The sequence below is a fragment of the Haplochromis burtoni genome, unplaced genomic scaffold, assembly GCF_018398535.1.
Source record: "Haplochromis burtoni strain Fernald_Lab_line unplaced genomic scaffold, NCSU_Asbu1 Contig_12, whole genome shotgun sequence".
In the NCBI taxonomy this organism is placed as follows: Eukaryota; Metazoa; Chordata; class Actinopteri; order Cichliformes; family Cichlidae; genus Haplochromis; species Haplochromis burtoni.
Genome location: NW_024582373.1, coordinates 1161348 through 1188675, shown reverse-complemented (window position 1 = coordinate 1188675; position 27328 = coordinate 1161348). Strand labels below are relative to the sequence as shown.

General features: G+C 41.5%; 1 protein-coding gene across 2 annotated transcripts in view; it reads right to left on the bottom strand.

Annotated features, from left to right (window-relative positions):
• cdh4 (cadherin 4, type 1, R-cadherin (retinal)) overlaps positions 1–27328 on the bottom strand; it is a 215250-nt gene that overhangs the window by 57091 nt on the left and 130831 nt on the right. For both annotated transcript variants that reach the window (XM_005915339.3, XM_005915340.3), the window contains exons 4-5: positions 22021–22247; positions 13379–13561 (exon numbers count right to left, since the gene is read on the bottom strand). In XM_005915339.3, the coding sequence (XP_005915401.1) occupies positions 13379–13561; positions 22021–22247 (410 nt within the window). The remainder of the gene's footprint in view (positions 1–13378; positions 13562–22020; positions 22248–27328) is intronic.

The following is a 27328-nucleotide window of genomic DNA, read 5'->3' as shown; positions in this document are numbered from 1 at the left end:
TGTCAGTTAAGTGGCGTCATGAGAAGGGAATGGTGCAGATGATTTTAAAAATAGTCACATAGGCGCCCTGTGAGTGGAAAGCTGCAGAGAGCTCAGGTTTAATATCTCTCAAGCGAGAGCCACTGACAGCCACCGTCGCACACAGTTATCCCTTATACTCATAAAGAACAGCACAAAGGCAGGGTAGTCCATTATGGATCGGAAACTGAATACGAAATGAACTGAGCTCCTACAGCTTTGGAATATGGTCTCTTTTTTGCCTTACACATCCTTCCTTTCGTTTGATGTGCAGTCTGTATTTGTGCTGCGTATAAGTTTGTCTGTCTCTCAGCCCCATGTGCCCCATTCTCCCATTGCTCCCAGTGGAAAGGAAGCAGTGAGAGTCCCATCAATACAAACGAGCCGGGTTGCCATCTGAGAAAGGTTCGTCTGCTCCGGTACTAGCACTGGTCTTTTTTCACTTTCTAATACAGTCAATTGAATTGAGTCCTTTGAATTCTTAAGGTTTCCTGAGGTAACACTTCTGTGAGAGAAATTTGGATTTAAAGATAATAGAGTCAGGTTTTTTTTCCTTTCTTGACAATTTAAGAAAACAAGGCTAAAGCCTTTCGGGGGTGATGTTTTTTCCCTCCAGAGGAACTTTTTCTTTAATGTGATATATAAGAGGAAAAGACAATCCAGTTAGAGGTGAGTGTGATAAGAGCGGGGGAAAGCTTAGGAGAAAATCTCTGAGAAGGCAGAGGCATCGTCAAGGAACATGTCTTTTAATGAAAAGCAGAAAGCATTCAGAATGCCAGCAGCATATCCAATAAACAACCTTCAAACAGTGTTTTTTTTTTCTTTTCCTTAAGATGGGAAGTCTTTGGAAGACAGATATTTCTCATCCTTAGTATACTTGGATCATGAATCTGGGGGTGGTTCCACAAATTTGGAGTGTGAACTTTTCTGACATCTTCCTCTTAAACTCCAATATCCTCCATAACCATCCTGCATGCCATTCATCATTAACCAGTGAAGAGAAAGAAGTCCCACAGCTTTAACATCATGTACCTGCTCAAAAATAGATTAGATGTTCTGTCAAGCGCACACACTCGCACGCACATCACTGCCTCCACCTCAGACCATTAGCCAGACCGAGGAATGAAATGTAGGATAGGAAAAAGGGGCAATTAGAGGGAGAACAAATATTAATGGAAGTTAAGAAGTGACTCACAAACCCAATTACAGCATTAGCCAGGCAATTTAGATGAGCTCTGCAAGAGGCGAGAATCCTGTTGAAATGTACCAGTGGTCTCTCTGCATTAACAATGGCATTAATTCCCTGATTCGCAGCGTGGGAGAAGAACAGAGCAAATACAACTATTCTGTCTCCCTTAGAAAGAAATTCTGCAATAGGAATGAAACAGGCGGAGAGGTTGACGTACTTGTCCTACCCCACCCCAAGCAGACCGCAGACCCCCAGAGAGATTTAACTCGTTAAAAAGTAATAGTCTCCTACACTACGCTAGGCTTTTCAAAATAAGGATGATAGGTAAAGCGTATTATAGGTCTTCCAAGCAAAGAGAAATTTGCCACAAAGATAATTATAAGTGAAGACATGACTGGCTGCTGGAAGGCTGACTAAAGGGAAGGAGCAGAACAAACAGCAAAGAGATGTACTTTAGCAGACAGAGCTACAGATGGAGGGAGGGAGGAGCAGGGAGCTTTTTGCTGCTCTTGCACTTTTCCCCTCCATCTACCTCCTCTGTCAAATTGCATCCCATAAACCCAAGCTGCTGCCACATGCTCCCACAGGAGACCTGCGTCCGTGACAGCCTAGCCAATCAGCAGCACCCTGAGGCCAGTTGAAAGCCGTTCTGGCACGCCTAAGGCTAGCAGCGTCCAACCAATCAGTTAGAGGCCTGCCTTGAAAGGAGGGCCACGCTTGGCTCAGGGAGCTGCCAAGGCTGCCAATGAGCGCCCAGAGGGGAGTTCAAGTGGCTCAGAGGGAGGCTGCCAGAGGGGTCAGAGTGGACGAGGGCAGACTGACAGTTATTTAGTGAGAGGCTGAGCTCTGTGTCACTCACAACAGCACTCAGCCTTTGTACTAGCGGGCCAGCTCTAATGGGACTGTCACCTTCTAATTGTCCGACTGGGGATGCTGAGAATGACAGACACATACTTTCACTCAAACGCACGGACAATGCAGAGGGATAGACACGCATCTTCAGACACAGAGCGACAAAGAAAAGCCCCCTGTGCACAATTTTCCTTTGTACACAAATTCTCTGCACTTATCATGTCGGAGATTGCGTTTCCTGAATCTCACAAAGGCAGACTGAACTGTCCGCGCACCAAAAATCTACGGCTATTTCAAATACTATTCAGTGGTGATAGTGTGCACCCAAAGAAAAAAAGAATGAAGCTGTGATGTTTCCTCTCATCTGCCTCTTTAGCGGGCAAATCTAGCCAGCAGGTAATGCTGACTGCCTGGTGTTCTGGTGTCTGGTTCTAGCTTGAAACAAGGTTTATGAGACTGGTGAGAGAAAATGTAAACATTAAAGATGCAGGCTATAAAACAGGATGCTAAAATGCTCTGCAGAGCTGAGTGGAACTGAGGCTTTGGGTGGTAATTCTCAGTGGGTTAACCCAATTACAGAAGCAATGTATTCCACTGCCCGTATAAATATTGATTAAATAAGCATTACAGTTTCTTTTATGGGATATTTATCTATTTATATGTGGCCACTTCTAAATCACAGACAATGATTTTCCATGAGAAAGTGCCGAGAAGAAAGCAAAGCTGCAACATTCTTCCGTAGTATGCATCATTTCATGACAAAGATTTCTAGTCCTAAACTTTTAAAAGTTACATTATGAGCTGAACACTCATGAAAGAGTTGTTCCAAGAGCAGGAAGCAGTAATGAGGCCAAGAAGGAACAGGATCAAATGGCGCAAACAGTCTAAGGCCTCTAAAATTTAATCATCTGCCAGAGCTGAAAAGTGCATCATACTTTCAGGACAGCTCCAAAGGGAGGACCTGTACTCTAAGAAGATGGAAACAAGCGAGCTGTTTTGGCAGATCTTTTGGAGAAGCTGGGTTAGACAGCACTTCCCCATTAGGAAAAGGTAAAGTATGCAGAACTACATTTAAGGGAACTTTATTTCTGGAAACTGCGTGTTATCATTATGGATGAAACTCTGGGATTCTGGGACGCAATCTGAGGAATTGTGTCAGGGGAAAAGCGAGTGAGCGATGTCCTTATTTAAACCAAAGAGACATGTCAACAAACTCTGCCCCTTGAAGCTAAAAACTGAAGCAAGTTTTTATCACCAATAGACAGGCTCGAGAAAACAATAGTGGAGACATTTCAAATCTTTGACCTCACCTTTACACTTACAGGATAATGCGTGATGTTTGTTGTTCCATTCAATTCTAATTACATTATATAAAAATGTTACACAGCCAACTGCGGTGGGGTAATAATTTGGACAGATAATGTGATGACTGGGACTCAGGAAGCACTCTGTAGGAAACTGCAAAATCGAACCACTGCAGCACTTAAAGAGCTTAATCCAATTAGGCTCTACATTTATGCAATCTCAGAGTAAAATTCAAAAATGCTCCATGTCTGAGACGAGTAGAAATCTCTCCGGATATTAATTTCTTTTCACCTCATTAGTGTAACCTGGAGTCAGCTGACAACTCTTGTTAGCACTGTCCTCATAAGAGGCGCTAACAGTGTAAATAAAGACATAGATATAAATTACAGCCATAGTGTATTCAAGAACTGAAGTTCATATGAGATGTGACTTCTCGCCAATCAGCCGAAACCAGCTGATTTTATGTACAGTCACCAGAACGTCTGATTCTTGAAAACTGAGTCGAAAACACCTCAGATGAAAAACAACACTTCGTGTTTTTGAACAAAATGAAGACAAAATGCAGATGTGAGGTAAGAAAAACGTAAGTACCCCGTTACTACTTCCTGAGGAATTAATAGGGAAATAGCTGCCAAACCAATGCACTTTATTATTTGGCTCATTAACTGTGACCGACTCTATAAAAGCAGATGTTTTCTCAGTTTGCTGGTCTGAAGTGTTCATGTGTATGTTAACACAATGCCAAGGAGGTAAGACTTTAGCAGTGATCTTGAGAGACAATTGCTGCTGCTCATCAATCTGGGGAGGCTTATAGGGCCATTTCCAAGTCCATCATTCCACACTGAGAAAGATTATTCACAAATGGAAAACGTTCAAAACAGCTGCCAATCTTCCCAGGAGTGGATGTCCCAGCAAATTTACTCCAAGGTTAGACTGTACAATGATCAGAAAAACTGTAAAAATAATCACAGCATCTCAGCATATCATACCAGGTGGAGGGGTGATGATTTGAGTCCACCAAGAACTCCTCTGTATACCAAACTACTCTAGAATCAAATGCAAGATCATCTGTACAACAGCTAAAGCTGTGGTTATGCAACAGGAAAGTGATCCCAAGCACACCAGCACATTTGCAGTAAATGCAGAAGAGAATCAAGGTGTTGCAACAGCCCACTGAAAAATCTCGACCTCAGCTTGATGCTGCGATCAGGATCACGAGAGAGCTCTGAATAAACAAATGCCTGCAAACTCAAAGCACAGAAGCACCAATGTGAGACTGATATGTCATTCTGAAAATGATTTTTTTTTTCATATTTTAGGGTTTTGCTACTTAAAGTGGCTCTACAAGCTACACGGTGTAAACTTTAAAACCGGATGAGAATCAGATCATTATTATTATTTTTGTCATTATACACAAATTATACCTTAAAATTAAAAGAGGGTGCACTTTTTTTCACCATGGCTGTTGTTGAATATAGAATACTTTTGTAAATCCTGATGTGTTTGAAGTGCTAAAGTAGGTAATTTGAAAAGTTTGCCTTAAAGTTGGTTTCCTACAGTATCCTTGAAAGCTCCCACCATCAGCACCGGCAGCAGCAGAAGTGAATGGATGTAAGTACAAGTGATTTCCATCTAGAAAGTGGGCTGCAGGGAATAAGTAATCAGTGTGCAAACTTTTTGGGGAGGTGAGGATTTCTGCCAAGTGTTAAATTTAGATAAACCAGCTTTTGAATAATTTAATATACAGAGGTGCCTTTTGTCCCGCTAACGCAAACAGCCAAAAGCTGGATACAGGGATACTGACACACAGGATGGTGAATACACAAGGTGTGTAGACACACAAAGTAGACACAATGTATTTCAATGCTCAAGAGATGCAATAAAACTGCAGACAACACAAGCGCATCCAAAAATCATATTACAAACTCATTATGAGCTGTAATGAAATACACTGAGCAATGCGAGGTTGTAAATACACCACCGTGTTTTCATTTTGGGTACTGAGCAAACAACTGTACAGACATTACAGTGTCATTACAAATGAGCTAACTCTCTCCCCTGCACATAAAATATAAACACATAAACACACGCAGATTTTAGTTACAAAAATACCATTAAAAAGCAGACATTCCTTTGGTTTTAAAAGTAAAGGTCACTCGGATGTTGAAGTGGTTGGCACACATAACATTTGTTTACTTCCTACTGCAGTTATTCAGTCTGTGACACTTATGATACTATGGTATATTACAATATTTATTATATTAGAATATATGAGTGAGTTATTAAAAAACATAAACTAAATCTTACTGAGAAGCTGGTTTAGACAAGATCTTAATTTTACTTTCAAATGTTGCCGTACGATAAGAAGATGTAATAAACGCATCATTACAGTGAAATTTAGTGCAATAATAAATGGTATAGAATAATGCGCCATAACAGAAACAGCAAATACAGACATTTTTCTGTCATGTTTTCTCTTGGCTTGTGCAATCACATTTAAAAATAACTGTCCACACTCGGCCCAATTATTTCCAACTCATTGTCCTAACCGTGGGTCAGGGAAGAAGCCAATATTTGCAGCCTGGTTAAATGAAAAGGGGAATTTTTTCTCTCCTATATTCAGACTGCTTTCCATCAGTTTTGCCTCATTGGCCCCAGTGTAGGTGCTGCAGGAGACGGTTGAGATGAGAATGCCACAAATGGCCTGAAACTAATGTTGGCCTCTCTCACCCCGCAGATTTACAGCACTCTCGAAAGACTTTCCATTTTTTTCTTTTCTTCTTTTTTGTTTCAATCTCAGCTTGTCCCCCATTCTCCCTTTTCCATCTACCGTCCTCCCCGCTATTCAGTTCCTCCAAAAAAAGGGAGTAATTCTTGCTATCTACCTTGGTATCCATTTAACTCAAGCTGTTTTTCAACCTCTTCATTTCCACTGCACTTACATCTGTCATGTCAAATAATTTGACAGCGAAAGCTTTGAAGCATATTCCATTTGAACACAATGGTAAATCAATGCCATCAAAGCTGCACCACTTGAAGTTCTTCATGACTGAAACGCACACGTCAAGGTAAATATGGCCTGCAGTAGAATGGAGCTCCTCTACGCCACTGGTGTCTGTGAGCGAGCGAGGGAGACAGAGAAACAGAGAGAGCCATTTCCATTTGTTTCAATGAAGAAAAATTGGCTCTGAGCAACTGAACCAGGATATTGCAATCAAACCTTTAACAGTGTGATGGTGTTGGCAATGAGAGAATGATATGAAACACAACATGAATAACTAATGAGTGTATGTATGAATGATTAACGAAATAAGACTAAATCCATTCATCCATCCATCCATGCTCTTCCATTTATCCTTATCAGGGTCGTGGGGGGGGCTGGAGCCTGCCCCAGCTACCATAGGGCGAGAGGCGGGGTACACTGGACAGATCGCCAGTGTGTCGCAGGGCTAACACACAGAGACCGACCACCAGCAGGAGTTTCCATTGTCAAATTTTTAGCAAGCACCTGCATGGTGTGGTTTACAATAGCATGGACACCTGAAAAACAATGCTGCTCAGCACTTACAGAAGGAACTGCGGATTTATGTAAATTTATTTTGATGATTTTGAAGAATACATTTCTGTTTAGCTTGGATGTAAATGTAGCACGTCCCAGCATGATGTACGTCTGCTATGAGGAATTCTTTCTAAATATTTATTAAGATTTAAACTAGCAGGGACTGGATCTAAAGCCGTCTAAGGCAGCATTTATGATCCTGCAGAGGTAGCACGTTCACTGTCCGCTCCAGTCCGAGGACTGCCCGCCTGCCTGCAGAAAGCTTTGTTGCCAGATCAAGGCAGTATAAAAAGTATGTGGCACAAGTAAGACTGGTCTGTTGGCCTTTCTTGCTTGTGCTGTTGTTGGTCTGTCAGCAAGTCGCAGAGAAGAGTAAAGTTATGCAGTGACATAAAAACTGCTGAAGAGAAACAGAGTAGCAAACACAATGAAACGTGTCCACTGTAGCCACTGTCTGTGCTTTTCATGCTGTATATTTTATTTTTGAAGTTTTTGATTGCGATTCCTTGTGAACTCCAATGTTGCTCCCTGCTCTATTTCGGCCCACTTGTCAACCAATTAACATTCAGCAGACGCTTACATCATCTGCGTTCAACTACAGAGCAGTCAGGGTCTTGGAGGGCTGCGTAAACGTGCATCTAGTTGGTAAATAGCCCCCTCCTCCCTCTGTCAGAACAGAAACGTGTATACAGATGGACTATAAATTATGATTAACTGGCACAAACCACATATCCTAGTGCAGAGGTGTCAAAGATAAGGCCTGGGGCCGGAAATCGGCCCAGCAAAGACTCCAATCTGGCCTGCTGGACTAATGGCATAACTTGACTGTATTTTGAAGCTTTTTCTAATGATTAAGGCCTCCCTGTGGCCATTTGCATGTATATTAAACCAGTGTAACTGATAGCTAAATACACAGTTAACAAATGTATATTTTACAGTTAAATCTAAGCTGTCATGCTGACAGATTGCTTTCGTTTACTACAGAATAATTACTTTATCATGTACAAAATCTGAGACAGTCTGCTGAAATCGCACTTCTTTTAGTTACATTAATTTCTTTACACTGACTGAAAGGGGAGTTTAACTGGGCCGGCCCACTTAAGATCAAAGTGGGTTGTATGTGACCCACAATGTAAAATTAACCAATGGTTAATTGGTCTTTCCAAGCCCGATGAAGCTTTACGTGAGAGCTTGAGTGTAGAAACGCGAGAGGACAAAGCTCAAAGAGAGCGAGTGTGTCCTGAAATCAAGTGTGAGAGCTTTAAAGGTTGTTCTTGGCTACTTCTGAGACCAGTGAGATAAAGCACGGAATCCCCCCTGCTCCTTTCCTCGGCAGCCTGTCAGAATGAAGAACTATGTTGCAGAGAGAGCCGGGGACAGACAAGCGCACAGACCAAGAGAGTCGCATCCCTTATGGTGCACTGCTTTCCGCTCCGTCCAAGGGATAAGGCACATCTATACTGTGGTGCAATGTATGTAAGAGCATGATCAACCTCAGCACTGACGCGGTCACAAGTATGCAGAAAAGCCTTAATCCAACAAGAAAAGGGGATAAAAGAGGGTCCATTTCTCCAGCAGGGCAGCACAATTTGGGCCCTCCTGTGACACTTCACGGACCTGTTTTGTGTGTTTGTGTGTGAGGCTGAGGGCTTCCATGCTAGCTGACACGCCTGTGAAAGGCGATTTCTGTAATCCTGAAGTGTAAGCCTTACTGTACAAATGGGCATAAGGGACTTTGTGTGTGTTAGTGTGTGTCTGTGTGTGTCAGAAATGGTAGTAAAAGCTGCATCTCTGTGTTGGTGACTGATAAGAGGCAGTGAGTGAGGAGAGATTAGACAACCAGCACACAGCCACAAGAGTGTGACACCCCCACGAGAGTCTTGCTTTAGATTTTCCTTATTTGTTTTGCACTGGTCGTATTAGGGACTGGTTACATACCAGTATAGTCAAATTCTCTCCTTTTGATTTTGAGAATTGTGACATTTTACTCAGAGAATGACAGAGTGGTAGATGGGCTGCAGAGTAAAATTGAATTCTTTCAAGTCCCGGGGCTCTAACAGCAAATGTGCTCTGAAAAAAATGCTTACAATTCAAACTAAAACTGGTATTATTGAAAGAGAAATGTGTGACTGGAATCATTACTTCAGACCGGCGATACATGCCTTATTTTTCTAAAATGTGCTCAGAGTGAGAGAAGTAAAAATTTAGTTTTGAATTTTAAAATCAATTACTTTTTCATTTCATTTTTCATTTCCATGCATTTCCCTGTTTCCTTTTCATGTTCGACTTCATTACAAATTCAGCAGCAAAGGTCTGTTTGGAGGGTTAAAAATCAATTTGACAGCCAACATGTGATTATGTAGTCTAGGGTAGTGGTGGAAAAACCTCGGCAATCCTATTTGGTTAAACTGCGCTTTGTTTTTGTCATTGTTTGCACAGACAGAGGTATCTGTAGTGTACGTATGACAGAATTCAGCACTGGAATAAAGTACTTCAGCACACAAGCTAACATTCAACCAGAATGGCCTGAAGCGACCTCAAAGTTTTAACAGTAAAAGTGACAAACTGGTAAAAGTCTTCACAGAGCTCCAGTTTGAATCACAGAATAGACATTGGACAGATATGCAAGAGCTGATACTTCACGATCATAAACGTACTTCCTCGTGTTGTTATTGTCTGCTCCCTCCTCTCTGTTCACAACTCACACTCATCAAAGTCTGTGATAACCTTAAATAACCTGAATTACTGTGAAGCAGCATTACTCATGCCTTCCACAAGTGTATTCACAGCCCGCTTGTTTGTCGATGGCCTGATAATCAAAACCCACATCTTCCTTTTCATTATTATCAAAACACTCCATGTGACAATTAAATTTATTTGTGTATTCTGGCTCTGATAACACTTTTATTACAGCTGCCAAGGAGGTTATGGTTTCGGTTATGTTTTTGGTAGCATTTGTCATTCTGTCTTTAACCCTTTAAGACCTACCATAGAACCAAGTCCGCCAGAGCTGACATTATATTTTTACATGCTGTAGTGCCATTTTTGGGAGCATTTCAAGTTGCTATACATCAATACAACTGTTAATGCCCAAATTTTAATAATATGTATGCATTAAGTGCATAGTAATTACATAAATTGCAAAACAGTGCAATAAACTACAAAAAAATTGAAAATCGTTTTTGTTTTTTTAACATATATTTCTAGTTAGAGAAATTTAAGAGGCTTATCCCTCAAAACTGTAAATACAAAAAAGTTGCACAAAATAGTTTCCCACCACAGGAAATTTATTTTGAGTGTCTTCATAGTTTTATTTTTGAAATACACCAATTTTTATATACTGCAGGAAAAACAAAAATAAATATTAAGATAAGATAAGATAGAACTTTATTAATCCCTCGGGTGTGTTCCTCTGGGAAATTCGATAGTATCGATATTATAGTGCAAATTTGCAAAAAAGCAGCATATGAATCAAAATAAACTATTTCCAGCAGTGCAATATGAGTCCTAAGCGTCCCAGAAATGACACAGAAAGTCATAAAGTCAAAGATAACTTTTAAAAACACCAGTATAGGCCCTGAGGCCCTGATGGTAAAAAAGTACATTTCCGCGAAAATGACGTCACTTCCGGTTTCGGGCAGTTAATGGCGGACATGCGAAAGTTCGCTCTGACGTCTATTCCAACGTAGGAAGTGTTATGAACAGCTGATCGGATCGGCAAAGCGTGTTTCTGGAATATTATGTTTTTGTTGCTGCAAGTGCTTTTTATGCAGTTTTTGCAAAGCTATATGTGGAAGGAAACCGTGACCGAGGACAAGCTGATGGCATAAGATGTAAGTACAACTCCTCCGGTTTCATATGCAAAAAAAATTATTGCGCTAGCTTACGTGGTTGCAGTTCTACCGGGATTTAAAAGTAGTTGCGCAAAATGGAGCGTGCCCGCTCTGACCGGCTTTAAAGGGTTAAGCTTGGCAGCTTGAAAAGTTTTGACGGGAAAACACTTTGTAAGGCTGCAGATTGGGGTCGTGTTAACAATCCATTATAATTTGGCTTACATCCACCAGGGGCTTCAAGGTCAACTCAGTGATTTATTGGTCAAAATTTGACAGAAAGCCTTAAAACTCAGAAACTATGATTCTTACAGATGTGGTGTGTATGCTTAGCAAATAGAAAGTACAGTACGAAGATTTAAAATATCATGTCACATTTGACCTCTGACCTCTCCTTCAAGAGAGAAAGATCAAAGTGATAATAATGCCATATGAATCTTTTTAAATCGTAGGTTTTTAGACTGACAAGAACATGTTGGCACTGGATACTTTTTGAGTACACGATGTAAATGTACCCCGTTCCTGAATACGTATAATTTCTTGTTGTTTTCTTGGAAAACAAAATAAACTTGTGATCAAAACTTTTTTCTCTTGTTATTTATAACTAAACATTTAAACACATTTTATTAAACAGTGAAATGAATGCTAAAAATGCACTATAGCCACATAGTAATATTAAAAAAAATAGTTCCTCAAGCCCTTATAATTATGTTTAAAACAGGTTTAAACAGGGCAAATAACAGCAGCTTGTACTTTGCATTTGGTTTTACTGCACACTAACTTCTCAAAGTGCACTTAAAAAGAACAAAGAAAACAAAATCAATATATAAAAGAATACTGTTCCCTTAAAAGTAAATACTGCCTGGAGTGTGAGCTGTCTTGGTGGATATTTGCTCTCTGGGTGCTGTATATAAACCCTTAATAAATCCAGATGTCCGTGTATGTAAAAGAGTGGGGATCAGTGCAGCAGCCAAAAACCCCGAATCTGGTTTACAAAAACTTGTCAGTTCTGCTACATATTCAAATAAGGCTTTATTAGCACAAATTTCACAAAGTCTAATTTATAGAGACCTGAGCTCACGCACAGACAAAAACGGGCTGGAGGCTGAATTGATAAAAACACTGTTAAAGCTCACAGCATCATAAAAGGTAAAAATGTCTTAAAAATGAAATTGTTTAAATATGGACACTTGGCTTTCTTGAGACACTTGGCTTTACTGTTTGCATTCTCAGTGTTTTATCCGCAGCTTTTTACATGCAAAATTTTGCATGTTTTGTATCTATCCCCATGTCACAGCTAAAGAACTGAAATGTGCACAACACCGTCCCAATAACAAAACAAAACTGACTGCATCTTCTTCCACAATCCATCCTTAAAAAAGTGTTTGGGCTCCTTGTACACTAGATAACAACATGGATCTATAACCCACAAAGAGATGCACTGTGATGTGAAAAAGTAGTGGAAAAGCTACATCAGAAGATGTAGAAATCTCACTGAGAGAAAATAAGTATTCTGTAGCTGTGCTCTTCTGAAACCAAGCAAGAAAGTTATATTTTTGCTCATTTCAAAAAGAGCTCGACCAAAATATTTTGCAATTTAATGTTTCTTTCATTGGGTAGATACTGGGTTAAGTCACCTTCTGTTACAAGGTTGTTCACAAGTTATTTAGCACAAGGTTCTCCACAAACGTGAGTGTGATCATTTGGCCGTCCCAGTCATGAACGGCTCCACAGCGCTGTGGATATCACTGCATCTAGGCAGGATTCTGACTTAGAGGCTTTCGGTCACAATCGTGCAGGTGGTAGCTTCGCACCATTGGCTCCTCAGCCAAACACATACATCAAATGTTTAAACTTGCAATTCCTGTTGTACTGAACAGGACTGCTATAGCAACAACACATCTTCAGCAGGGTAAAACTAACCTGTCTCACGACAGCCTAACCCCAGCTCACGTTCCATTTAATGCCACTCGTCTTAGTCTTCACACAAGTCAACAAAAAGCCAGATCAGCACTGTTTTCAGTTTTATTCCACTCTGACCTCGAGGCAGAGGTCTTGCTCTCCTCCCTTGACTTTTTCTTCTGTTACCTCTCTGACCTCCCTATGCCTCCTGCCCCATGTGAGAAAAACATCCCACTTCTAACTTTCTCCCAGAGTGATCACTTTAGATGTAAGCATATTTGACTTACAATAGCCCTAAAAACTTACTCCTTTAAACAACCCTATTTCCAAAGAAGGTATTTTTCCCCCTTTTTAAAAAAAAAAATTGATTTTTTTGTGGTCCCCAGAAGCACAGCAGACAAATCACCTGGCATCATAACTTAAATCAGAGACAAGAGCTGTGCTTTTTTACCCGCTGGGTGTGCTTGATAGAAAATCTCAAAATGTAGAATCTCTCAGCCTCATGGTGATTGTAAGAGATACTACAGAATATTCCCCAGTCTTCTCTCTTTCTTTGCTTCGGTAAGTAGTTTGAAAGAAAACATGGCTTCTACCTGGCTCTTCTTTCAATCTTAGCTTTTCGCTGCAAAGATAACTATACAAAAGTTACACAAAAGTTTGTGGTGCATCAAACATATTTCACATCAGGAGTTGTTTGCTGAAGTTACTCAGACTGTCACTTACTCTGACAAGCATATGAGGGAAAGGTCCTCTGGAGTTTTCAGGCACATTAATAGGCGGGATGACCCAGTCTCGCTTCTGTCGCCTCAGCCCGTTGGCAGAGGAGCCTCTCTGATGTTTTCGAAGGAACTTGATAACCCTGGGTGGTGAGTCCCAGACTCTTGACAGCATTTCCTCAATGCCAATCTGAAAAGAAAATGCCACACATATCATAATATATCATGTCATTTTATGTCCTGCACCGAATAATTTTGCGTAATCTTTCATTTGATATTATTTTTGCCATGCCGGGCTTGAAGGTGATTTTACGAAGTGCTGTGAAATGAAAAGTTTTCTCTGCTAAAAGTAAAATACCTGGTGTCAGTGTAACAACAGGTTTTAGGAGAGTGATGGAGGCAGGCACTGGGAAATATAAATAAACATCCCTATGAATGCGGCTGCATCACAATTCCTGCCTTTGGCATGACACCTGAGCCTGCCCAAGTCCTCAGCTTCTGCCTCAGAAAGTGAGATTTCCCCCCAGGCTGCATAGCTGGGTTTTGTCCATAGAGCTGCTGTGCTTTGTCTGCATCCCAGCACAGATTTTTGCAGACAGACATGCTTTCCTCCCATCCCTGTCCTCCCATGCAACACTTTGCCCAGACACAACTCTGTCATCAAATCAAATAGTAAAGCACCCTTTTGTCTTTGTTTTTTTTAATCATTATTTTCGATGTTGTTGAGAACAGTCGCTAGCGACTAAATCATGTCTATGCTCTGGACTAGTATTCTGTTTCTCAGAATGTGTGTTCTCTTATTTTTGATGCACTTTTAAACATCATACAGACCACAGTGGTGGGGACAAGTTGTACATTGCAGTGCATGGGCGAAGACACCCCACCACACTGCACTGACCTCCCCCAGCTATGGCTGCAGAGAGAAGATTGTGTTCTTACTCATCTTGCCTGGTGAAATAAGGGTTAGAAGGGTGTGTAAAAGACTGAGTGTTTTTCCCCGGATCCTCTATGGTGTCCTCCTGTGTAATATGGCTATATTTCTGTAATCCACCTATAATCCTATTGTTGTCTCTGCACCCCGTGTACACACACACATTCACTGGCAGTGTGTCGCTGTCACCTGAAGCACAGTGGAAATCCTCCCGCTCGTCCCACCTGGAATACACACAACACAGTGGCACAGGGACGTGTGCGCACGAGCAAACAGACGAGTTACCACGCCAAACGCAGGCCGGCAGTTCATCCTATCAGCGCACATCTGCTTTCCCTGCGAGGGAGGCAGACTGTAAGCTACACCCGAACAAACACAGTGAATATTTTTCATCTTTTGTTTTAACTCTTCCCTCATTCACAGCTCAGAGAACTGGACCGTAAGCTCAAGCTCAGGCTCTGAGGCAGCAGGGGCTGAGGGTTTAGCCGGAACGCCACGTAGGGGAAGCGGGGCAACCAGGGGTGAATGGTTAGCGGACAGAAAGAAGAACGAGGGGACCAGATGTGTTTCCCAGATAAGATGGCTCTCATTCTAGCTTCACTCATCCAAAACACTCACAGGTACCAACTGGCACAGTGGAGGCAGCGTGTGCCAGGCCCATCCACGGTAGGCAGGTGGAATTAGTCTCTGTCTGTGAATTTGAGAATTTTTCTGTGGCTGAGTGTGTTAGCAAATGTCTGTTAAAAACAAAAACAAGGGAAAATAAGCCGGCATATCAACATGACAAACATACAACAGAAAAAAAGCCTGACTCTCCAAACAGAATGATGATGATTGAGAATATTTATACAGGCGTATACGGTCAGTTATGACATGTGCCATAGTTCATCCTCAGCTATGTTCAGTTTGGTTTGCTGCTCCTATGATAAAACCCTTATCTGCTTTCCCGGCTATCAGCAGAAAACACAATAAATGAATGGATACTCTTTATCGATTCACCTACTGATGATAACAAGGTTGAAGAATTCCAATCGGTCGGGCCTCAACATTCCTTGGAAGGAATGAAGAAGTGAATAAGAGATACAGTCAGGCAGAGTGACAAACAACCAAAGGGAGATATCCTTTATTGTAAGCCTGCTTGTGGATGATATCAGTATAGTGGCTGCATGTGACTGTCACTTTCAAACAGCATAGCAGATGACAGGCTGCTGGCATCCTGACAGACGCGAAATTACAAAGAAAAACTGGAACACGCTCTCGGTGGGCTTGCATGGAACTAGGTGCACATTAGGTTTGGGATTTTTCTTTTTTGGTCTGAATAGTGAGTTCAGTCATGCCTGTGCGCACATATGGAGAATTGTGTGTCCCAGCCTTAATGCAATGTGCAATGCATGTGCGCACATGGGCAATTGTGTAAAAATAATGCATGAACATATGTGCGTGGTGAGTTGTCTGTGAGTTTGCACGTCTCAGTGTGTGTGATTGTGCGCTCGAACACATAACAAGGAGTCAGTTAGTGTGCCTCTGATGTGCCGGAGGCTCCTGAAACCCAAAGGCATGCAGGGCCAGCTGGCACCTCTCTGCTCCCAGGCATGTTTCGTGTTGCTGGGGCAGTCTTCAAGCCCGCAGTCCCTGAGCCCTGAAGCTGACATCTGGAGGTTATCAGTCTGACAAACAGGCAGAGCCATACAATAAGCGTGTGTGCTCACTGATATATCTGCTCTGAAACATTTGATTCAGACCTTTTGATTTTTTTTACTGCAGCAGTTTCCCTTCTAGTTTCATTAATACAAAAAGACATCAGAGCGCTAGTCTCCAATAAGACGAATGTTCTTTGACATCTTTTATCAAAACCTAAATTGAAGAAAAAAAGACATTTAAAAATAAAACTTTCCATCTAAAAAAAAAAAAGAGAAAAGAAAAGAAAAGTTGAAATTTTAGTTGTTTCTCTTTGACTGTTGAGAGTTGCAGCTTTCCAGGGTGGACTGTCAACATCAGCAGGCTTTAATCACAAAGTTAAAGCAGAATGAAAAAAAAAGCAGGCATCCAACCCTGACGCTGTTTTCAATGACCGCTGGACCCCAGGGTCCTACGTTCCAACCTGCTCTCGGCATTCGCTGTAATCTACCTTGAACAGGTGAGGCTTTCTGAGGAGAGTGTGGTTAAAATGCAAATCAAATAAGCACTAAAACCTGTTCCGGCAACCGGTGGACTCCAAATCCAGTGGTGCATAACTGATGGGCTCTAAGCTGGTGGAGAAGGCAAACCAACGTGCCATGAAATCAGTATGAGTTGGAGAGCACTCAACGAGAGGCCCTACCTGTGTGTGGTGCGATAGCTTGAGTACATAAACACAGCGGAAAGGGCTTTCAGGCCAAAGATGCTCTATACTTCAATTGCTCCGGTATTGTACACTGGGAAAATTAAATGCTAAAACTAACGGGTGGAGCACATTCCTGGTATGATCATTTCTGCCTCTGAAACAGAACAGAGATACTAAGGTGGTTATTAAAAGCAAATCAGCGCACTCTCGCTGGTGCTATACAACAAAGAGAGCACAGCAGGAGAAGAAAGCCAAAGTATATTCAGCGATGAAGCCAGATCATCCGAGTGCAGATGAACCAAGAGCACGATTTGTTACACCAGTGCACCTCTCAAAACAAAACGAGCTAGTGTTTGAGGTGTGTGTCTTTTAATCGCCATTGGGATAAACGAGGATATCTCGAGCTTTTTATATTCTTTGCTATTGTTGCCACCGTTTATTATGCAGAGATAGGCTGCGGTTTGGTGATGTGACTATGATAACCTCTTTTTCTAAAATAACTATTGACTTTCAGAACAAAGCCATGGGCTCAGATAACAACTGCTTTCCTATGTGGGTATTTATTGAGCTAGAATAGGAAAATGGGCCACCCAGTTCAACAGTACTGCTCTGAACTGAGAAGTTTTAACATCAATTCCCAGACATCATGTGAAGTCACGGCACTGAAAACTGTACAGTGTACAGTAATTACACAAGTGCTAAAACCCTAAAGTTCATTTTGACAAAAGAAGCAAAAGAAAAAGAAAGCAAAAGAAGCTGGTGCCACGGATTACATGGCTAAATATACTGCACTGCACTGCACTGTGATTAGTGTGAAATTGTACATGGTAGCGAACTTACCTGGCAATCTTAAAAAGGTAATTTAAATTATTAAAGGAAATCATTGTCTCTGTGAACATGTCAGCGAGTGGGTTCTGCTGCTCTGTCAGGTGACACTGGAGCCGCTAAACATTTTGGCCTTTGTGCCTTGAAATAACAGCCCTCCTTTAACTCTTTCCCTCTTGGACGCCTACTAGAAATAAACCTTGTATCTCTTTTCTGAACTCAGCGGTTTCTGTCATATATCAGGCCTGCTTCCAGAACAAAAAGAGTGGGTGTGCGTCAGAACTTTGTGAGGGTAATCTCTGTCTATCCAGCTTAGTAGAGCTACCCTTGGAAAAACCTGGAAACTATTCAAATGGTCATCAAATCAATATATACTGAGGTGTCAAAACCCATTGTTAGAGCACAGGGGCGGTCGTCAGATGTCACCTTTATGGGGAAAAGAGTTAGAAAAACTGCAATTTCTCACAATAGAAAGACTTGTCTGGTTTTGCTTTGTAGCTTCACTTGCTGTTTAGGTTTAGGAAAAGATTGATTTGCATTACAATATGTTGTTTTACTCACCCTGCAGACTGAAAAGTGATGCTCACCCATTGTGTTTAAGCATAATGCCAAAGGATGCTTTACGAGTATCCATGTGTGACAACTTGGGACTAATAGAGCCATCTCGCTCATGCCTAAACTCAGAATAAAACTAAAAACTAGAGTGCCTATGGGCTCTCAGTCTTGTTGCATAAATTTCTGTGAAACTGCTTCGGGTAACAATAATGTCATTATTTTGTCTCTCACTTAAGTTCTGAGTGTTTCTGCACTAGTTTGCTCGAGCAAGTTTTTGCTTAAAGGAGTGAGACTGGACAGCATGACCTCGCCTGCAGTCAGAGCATCTGCAGGGTTGTGTAACATCATAGGAGGCCACTTTCAAATCAAACTCTGTCAGTTACCTGGGCGAATTCTCTACTTTCTGTCTGTGTGACAGCTAACACTAAAACCCAGATGAGTCCTTTCTGATACCTGCTAGTCATAAATAGTAGATGTCAGCGAGGACAAACAAGTATGACGCGTGTGACAAGTACTGAAAATATATCATTTCTTCTTCATCTTCTTCTTTTTCTGGCTGCTCCCTTTAACCCTTTAAAGCCTGAACCACAAAATAATTGTCAGAAAATATAAATATTTGAGTGTTTCTTAAGCATTTTCACAAATGTAAAAAAATGAATACATATCTACATCGTCATAATAACAATGTTGGTCCAGGATCAACATCGCAACTGACCAATGAAGTTGTCTGAGAATTCAGTTAGATTTAGCCAAGAAGTTAGCTAATGCTCTTAAAAACTATCACTAGCAAACCAACACGAGTAACCTGAATTTGGTTAATGGGAAACCTAACTTGATACTAGCAAATCTATGACATCACAGCAAGATGATCCTGGAACAACACCAACATGGGGGGATATCAGGTACACAACTCGCCCCATCCCTAGCATCCCCCTCTGAATACATGGAATTTAAACAGTGAGAAGCATAATCTTTTCCATATTTTTGGTTCCTTAAATGGGAATCCCTTCACCTGTGTGTCTGTTATTCAAAGTTACCCTATAGTACACACCCTATTTTAACAAATACATTTTCCAAGACTATGCTATTGATAAAACAATTATTTACTTTAATTTCTCCTCAGGGCCCAGGAGCAATTTCCCACTCAGGAGACTGGAATTAAATTTTACTGTTGCACTGTTCCACCCGATTTATATCAAGTGAGGAGAAAGTGACAGGAACACATGTAAACACGGCTGCAGCGAAGAATGCACACTGTACTGATTTTCAAATTTCCATGTGATTAGAGAAAACACATTTATTTATTTTTTTTGTTCAATTATTGAATCCTTCTCCAGCTCCTCGTTGCAAAGAACATAATTATACGCTCAAACTACATCACCTGGTCTTCGCAGACTCCACCAGAGTGGAACATTAGCTCAATCAATGTCAATTATTTCCCAGTCTCCATTATTGCACTGCCAGGAGTGGGCAGAATTTTAATCCCCACTCTGGAATTGCTTTAGCAACATGAGTCTTTGGGCTTTTTGTCATGATTAGAAACATGACTGAACATTAAGCCCAGTGGCATTCAACAAGTAGTGCAGGAAAAACGATAATGGGTTCGTCGCTCAACAAAGTGCAGCCTAGCAGTGGAAGCCGGTAACAGCGGCCATACATTTGCCCCGTCTAGCTTTACAGTCTTTGTTAGCAAATAGGGCCATGTGTCTACTTGTCACGTACAGCGAAGCACTACATCTTTACTGCTGTGCATAAACTGTGATTAAAATCTTACATTAGAGACAGCTGGAAACACAAGATCTTGCTTTTCACCCTCAGCTTAACCAAAGGATAGAAACCTTTATCACAGAGATACTTTGAAATAAAAGTCAAATGAAAAAAAATCTAATGAAAAAAAAGCATATCTGAGCAAAAAATAAACAAATAAAAAAATTGGATTGCAGGCTGATTGCATTTTATTGAGACCAACTCCGGATTCAAATCAGCTTATGAAATCTAAATCCTTTCAGAATATTTTTTATTAAATATAGTGAGGTTTAGCTCTCAACATTTGTAAGCCATTAAAGCTGAAAACTAAAGCAAAGATCTGTAATCACGGTTTATTGGCTGATTAGACTGAACCAACCATGTTAATTTTCACAAGTCTGTTGCTCCAATCTTGAAATTAGACGAGCAGCAGAACATGTTACATGAAATGTTTATTGAACATCTGTTGCACGCATACTTCCACGATTTGTTTTTTTTATAACCTACTTTCTTCACAAGCACTCTACATGCAGAGCTATGAAGTCAATAAAATACATTATTTGTTGGACAATGACACAATTCTTGCAGTTGTGCCCCTGAACATCCCCACAATGGGGTTTAAATCAAACAATCATTTTGGGATTAAAGTGCAGACTTTCAGCGTTAACTCGAGGGGTTTAACAACATTTTTGTTGCATGACCTGTTTCTGAATTACAGCCATTTTTATGCACAATCCTCCCTTTTCAGAGGCTCTAAATTAATTGTACAATTGACTGATTAAGCAGTTTCATGGCCAGATGGGTCCTGCTCCCTTATTATTTCATGGCAAATGAAGCAGACATAATATCTGAAGTTGCCGCAAGGAGCCAAATTTGTATTTTATAGCTTTTTGTGGTGATTTATGTAGGAAGCTCATCATTAGGCTGATATAAAACCCCAAAATAAAATAAACCTATTCGAGAGTTTCCAAACCTGGTGTATTTAAAAGGGCCTCAAAGACAACAGAAGGCAGCTGAAGTGGATGATCGCAGAATTATTTTTGTGGTCAAGAAAAAGAACTTCATAGCCTTTTATTGAGTCAAAAACACCCTTGAGGAAGCAGGTATATGATTTGTAGACTTTGATAGAAACCCCCAAGTGAGTCTCTCAGTTCTGCAAAAAAAGAAAGGTCTGTGCACAAATGAAATGAAGTTTAACTTGTATCAGAATGATGAGAGAAACAGATCGTGATCCAAAGTGTACTGCATTACTTATCAAACATGATAAACACTGATGATGTGGCTGTTGATAGAAGTAGCAGGATAAACTGTAAAGTGTACAGGACTGTACTCTCTGCTAATGTTCACCCAAATGCTGCAAACTGTTCAGCACTTCATAGTCCAAATGGATATTGACCCAAAGCACACTGCAAAGGTAACACAACCTGAGCTTTGCAAGGCAAAGACATCGGATATTCTTGATCCGTGATCTCATGTCAACCCAAGGAGCTTTTCAGTCTCTAAATACAAAACTAAATGCAGAGACCCACAAACAAGTAAGTGAAGGTGGCTGCAGTAAAAGTCTAGCAGTGCATCTCCAGGGAGGAAACACAGTGTAGTGGTGTCCGTTGGTTCGAGACTTAAAAACAATCCTTATAGTTACAATTATGGTAGCTTGTTCAATTAATCTTGAGCCTCTGTCGCTAGGGAACTATGTACAAAAATGACTGTAACTTTTGAACAATTAATGCAAGATTTTTGTAAAACCCCTTGAATTAAAGCTGAAGGTCTTCACTTCAATCACTGTTTGATTTGAAACCCAATGTAGTTATATAGAGAGGCAAAACTGCAAAAATGACATCTTTGTCCATGGCCTTTTTTGTGCCTCTAGAGGTGCAAGAGATAGGAAGGAAGGAAGGAAGGAAGGAAGGAAGGAAGAAAGGAAGGAAGGAAGAAAGGTTGCTATGTTGTTCTTTGCAAGTAATAACTGTTAAAAATAATCACTGGCCAAAAACCACCCATTAAGGCAACTGACAGATTTAGTTTTCACAGCTTACAGGTGCAGCAAGTACCCATTGCTAACTGAATACAGCAGAGTAAAACGGGCCTTCCAAATATAAAAGTTTACTCAAGCCCAACACCTTTCACCTTTGTTTTGTCCTGTTTCGTTCTCTTTTGTTTTTGTCAATAGTCAGTAGTCAAGCTAGCAATCTTGTGATAATAACCCACTTCATGAGCCAGTGTAATAGAAGGTTATGACCCTGTATTTGTCTTTGCAGATTCTTATTACCTTTGTGAATGGCGAAGGATGCGGATGTCCAGCCAGGGCCAGTTTAACAGTGGTCTCCCAGATGTGTGGGTCATGGAGCCCCCGGGCTGTTACCATGAACTGGACAGGCTCTGACAGGTTGCCCACCTCCTGCTCGGCATACACAGTCCCATCGGGCCGCACGCTAAAGTTGGGGTCGCTGCTGACGAAGCAGACCTCTCTGTTGCGCTGGCAGTCCTCAAACTTTACTGCGGAGGAAAGGCAAAAGAGGTGCAGAATTAGCGAGCAGCACAGTGAGATTTACTGCAAAAAAAGTGTTTGCCAATCCTTGACACATCTGGCAGGCTAAAGATTAACCAGCACCCATCAAGACGTATCTTGAAATATCCCTCCTGCTGTCACTTCTGATTCCCTGCTTTGACATCTTCGGCAAAACAAACTGCTTATCTGCTCCTGAACTGGAATACATGGGGAAGAGGGGAGCCTAATTCTTCTTCATATTCTTTTTCCAAACTACGCAATGTCAAAATAGCATTTCCCTCTGCTTCTACAGGGGGAAACGGGAGGATGAGGTCGAGATACATTAAGCTGACTAGACTGAGTGAAATGCTCACGTGGAGCAAGGCTCTTTAATGACATTTGGTGGGTTCTGCTTCACTGAGACAAAAGAAAGGGAGCTTATGTTTGCACGCACACGCACAAGCTACTATCCCTGCATTCAGAGTAATGTAACCAATGTGCATTATGGGAGGCTGGATGGGATGTTGGGGTGTTTACATATGTAAATGCTTGGCGCAGATCAGACGGAGACACAGAGAAGAGATGTTTACTGGGTTGCTGAGTGCATGTGCGGATTCTCCAGTGACAGCTGACATGAATATGCCATTATACTACACAAAACACAAAGAGAAGCCAACAGACATAACAGTTTGGAAAATCCTTTCATTCCATTGCCAAATTCAATTAACACTCAAGGCACCAATTCCACTTGATTCACAGCATGATGCAATGACACCAAAAGTGAGAATGACTGATTATTATTTTCAACATGTCTATTACTTTATCACACGTGTGTGCGCGCTCACACACACACACACACACACACACACACGCCATCTTTTGTCTCTCTTTACCCCCGAGTTGAAATGCATGTGCTATGATGTTATCAGCAAAACTCTGGCTGTTGATAACAAGACAAATTGATTTCATAAATCACCCAGGGAACAGATCATCTGTTATGAGCAGTGGCAGTGCGATTTCTCAAAAATCCAGCATGAAGAATTCTGCACAGCAAGCTTTTTATCAAGCCATCTATTTAATTTATCGCCCAGCTTCCTGTCAAAAGCAGCTCCCAAACAACAGGCTAATAAAGCATGAGATCTACTGAGCCACTGCAGCTTAGCATCACACAAATGAGGCCGCTTGTTTTAAACCTCTGAGTAATTGCACGCGTAATGGGACGGACGGTAAACACAGTTTTGACAATGTGTGCATCTGTCTATGTTGGCAAATGCAATCCATATTTTCATTAAACACACACACACACACACACACACACACACACACACACACACACACACACACACACACACACACACACACACCAGTAGAGAACGTTCTTATGTGACTGATAAGCTTTGTTCGAAATGATTGCCTCGCTTTAGGGATCATTTATCAATGCAGGGGATATTTAACATCAGGTTGTGACAATATGACACAGACCTGCTTGAATTGTGCACAGATGAATTGTGATGGCAGACATGTATTATGTAAATGACTTCAATTAGCTTGAACTGAGCAGGCTAATTGTTGTCACTTAGACAGGTCTCTTGTGGTGCAGCTGGAGAAGAGAGAGGCTTAAGGACGCGAGCAGCGCAAGGCACCGCTTATGAATTTGCGCGCGTGCGTGCATGCGTGCGCTCCTGTGTGTGCGTGCACGTAGGAGTAAGTTCAAAGTGCAGCTAGTGTGAGAATGTATGTCCTCAGCTGGTGCATATATTAATTTTGATGTTAATGCAATAAAACCGCTGAGGTCTCTAAGGGTCTGCCTGAATCTGCTGCCTTTTGTGCTGCTGTGGTGGTGCCAGTTGGCATGGGAACACACATGTGGTCTGTGAGGCACTGCCATTGTGGAACACTATTAGAGCTGTATCTTTGATTCTTTTTCGGGGGCATCGGGCCAGCTCTCAGTTTGCCATTCACCGCTGTGTACCCGCTTGGGGCTGGAACTATGACCCTGATTCCTGACACATCTACTAAGTGTGGAGATATTCATAAACGGTTTTCTATTCATTAAAATTCCTGTTCACAAAGCACATTCAAATCAGGTGGTGGGATCTGATCTGCCACGCTGTTAAAATAGAGATGAAAGCGGCAGCAAAGAGACAACGCTGCAACTAGATAGTGATAGTGAAACTCAGTGTGTGTGTATGTGTGGCTGAGTGAGAGAGATTGTATCATAAAAGCAGAAGGGGGAGAGGAAGATACTGTAGCATGCTAGAAAAAGGAAGATGGAGATATTTAGCAAAATAAAGAAAATAAACCCCCAGTTGGAGCAGTTTTCACAGCTCCTAAAAGAAATCGTTAGTTTTTAAGACAAAAAAAAGAGTTAATGTTGCATGTAATTTACTTTGTCATTTTACGCTCGGAAAACAGCAGCATCCCTTTGTATGAAAAATTGGACTCCAGACAAATAAATGTAAAAGAGGCTCGAGGCTGTTTTCTTAGTTTGATGACCCTGAAACACTATTAATTAAAGAAAACCTACATATTTACAGCAGACACAATCAATGCTGATTTTAGATCAGCTTATGTGGAGCACCGGGGTTGAGTGGAGGAGATAGAGGAGACGACTATATTAATGCACAACACAAATGGGCAATGACACTGATGGGTTTTGGCTAATGCACTCTGTTAGACTCTGTTGGACATCTGGTAGCGCCGCTTCAAACAGCCCCAACACAGGAGCTGCAAATCAGCGAGCAAAAGAAAACTGCAGGAAAGGGACAATTTTTGTGCCTTGCTGGTTACAGCAACAACCCTCTGATTCAAAGATCTGTTGCGTCAATTGCCCTTTTTTTCTCTCTGTGTATATGAAAGCATGTGTCCTTGTACTTTGCCTTGCTTCCCTCTACATCAGGGTGTGATAACCACAAGCCCAAGGTTGTGTATGTTTGCCATCTGTACAGTGCGTTCGCTTTTCTTTTCTTTTTCTGTTGGCTTTCTGTGTGAAAACGTTATGCCGTGCATCCCCATGTAAGCTTCTCTGAGTGCATGTGCACAAATTGTGCCTCCCGTATATTTTAGGGCATCCGCAGAGATGTTTGGCAGGCTGCTGAAGTTGGTGTCATTGTGCTCAGCTGCTTTTCTCTGGACTCGCATGGCAGAGAACATGCTGTCCAACAGAGCGGGTGCAGCACAGAAATGGGTAAAACAGAGCAGGCAAGCAGCCGTGACCACCGACCGCTGAGTCCTCCACTCAAACACTCACACACACACACACACACACACACACACACACACACACACACACCACAGGCCTGCAATATGTTTTGCAATCTTCCTGCTTGTAGCTCTACCGCAATCCCGCAGAGGAGTCCAATCCAACTCTTGTATGGAAACATTACATGCGCATAATGCGGATGGCAGGTCACTCTGCGCATCCACATGCAACCGCCTACACCGTGTTCACCTGTCGACCGTGAATGCCTCCCCTCACATCCTGTCACCGTCTCCTCCCTCCTGCGCTCCCCTGCAGTCCAGTGTCACAGCTCCTCATTCGCCTTTTCTCATTGTTCTTATTTCCTCTTCGCTGAACCTCCTCTCACTCTTCATCCATTCTCCACTCCCTTCTTGTATTCCCCGCAGACTGAGGTACTTTCTCCCCCGACGCAACGAGGGACAGCCAGTCTGTGCCAATATCCCAGCCAGACATAAAAATGGGCACCGTGGTGGGACAGTTATTACCTTTGTTAAAGTGAGCTGAGAGAATGGGGAAAGAAACAACAGAGCTAAAAGGAGGTGCAAAATAAATAAATAAATCACAATAAAAGTCGCGTCAGTGTGAATTAAGCATTTACAACCTTCATAGTTGGGTTTAGAAGTAATTATGACTTTAATGATCCTTTTCTAGAGTCTTTTATAGACGTGCCTTTATGGAAGAACCTTTATTATTCTATTGTCTATCACTGTTGCTTTTAATCTGCACGCCTCAGCCCATATGCACAGCGTTTGCTCCTGATTTGATCTGTGCTGTGCTTGTAATAAATACAGATTTGCAAGAGCATCAAAAAAATAGGCCACTGGCAACAAATGCATCGTGCATAATAGATGGGCCTGACTGCAACATACTGTAAAATACCCCAATGTACACACTTACACTTTTACTCTAAAGAAAATCTCATCTGTGTCACCTGAGACCTACTTGACAGTTTGGTCTGCTGTGTGTAAAGCTAGTAAACAGGCCCAGACTGAGCATATGGTTCTGCTTTTGTTAAGGTGCTGTTCATCACAGTCATGGCAGAGTGCTAAGTAAACACTCCCTCTGGTACCCCACTGTTTTCCTCAAGCCAACAGGAAAATCAACGCCACCCACTCAATTTGCAAATAACAGTATTTTTGCCAGGCTGAGGCTGTGATAGACAGGAGCACAGAGCCCACTGATGAGTAAACGAACACTGGTAAAAACACGGAACATACTGTATGTACGGAGTTGAAAAGCATGCCAACAAATAATTTCAGCTCAAAGAAAAAGAAGACGGAGGCCTATGTAGCTTAAATTGCATGTGCTCGCTGTGAGTGATTAAATAGGCCATGCGTTTATGAGCTGAATTTCGTGACTTTTAATTTTGGCAAAAGTGCAAAACTTCATTTGAAGTGATAGCTTGATTTTTTTTTTAATTGCCAGCTAAGCAAAAGGTATAAATGCTAAGATCGCTGAGCATTTGTTTTCAAGTACGCTGATAAAGCAGAGACACTTGCAATAAACTAATTACACTTTTAATGATAAACCGCGTTTAATGCGCCTCCGTGAAATGAAATTCAAGAGGCTTAAACTGCCAGCTAAGAGATTATGCTGTTAAATTCCACATAAGAACCCACTGCTGATACCAATGGCCTCAGAAGGAAAAGAAGAACACACTTCATCCCTAAAAGGTCAGCTCTCAGCACCTAAGAGAAATAGCCTTGTTTTCGGCTTGACTGCTGAGCAATTTTAATTGTTCTCATAGGGAAACTTTTATTGAAACAACCCACAGAGGTGCATGTAATCCTCCAGCATAAGTTAAATATATATAAATATATATATAAATATATATAAATATATATATAT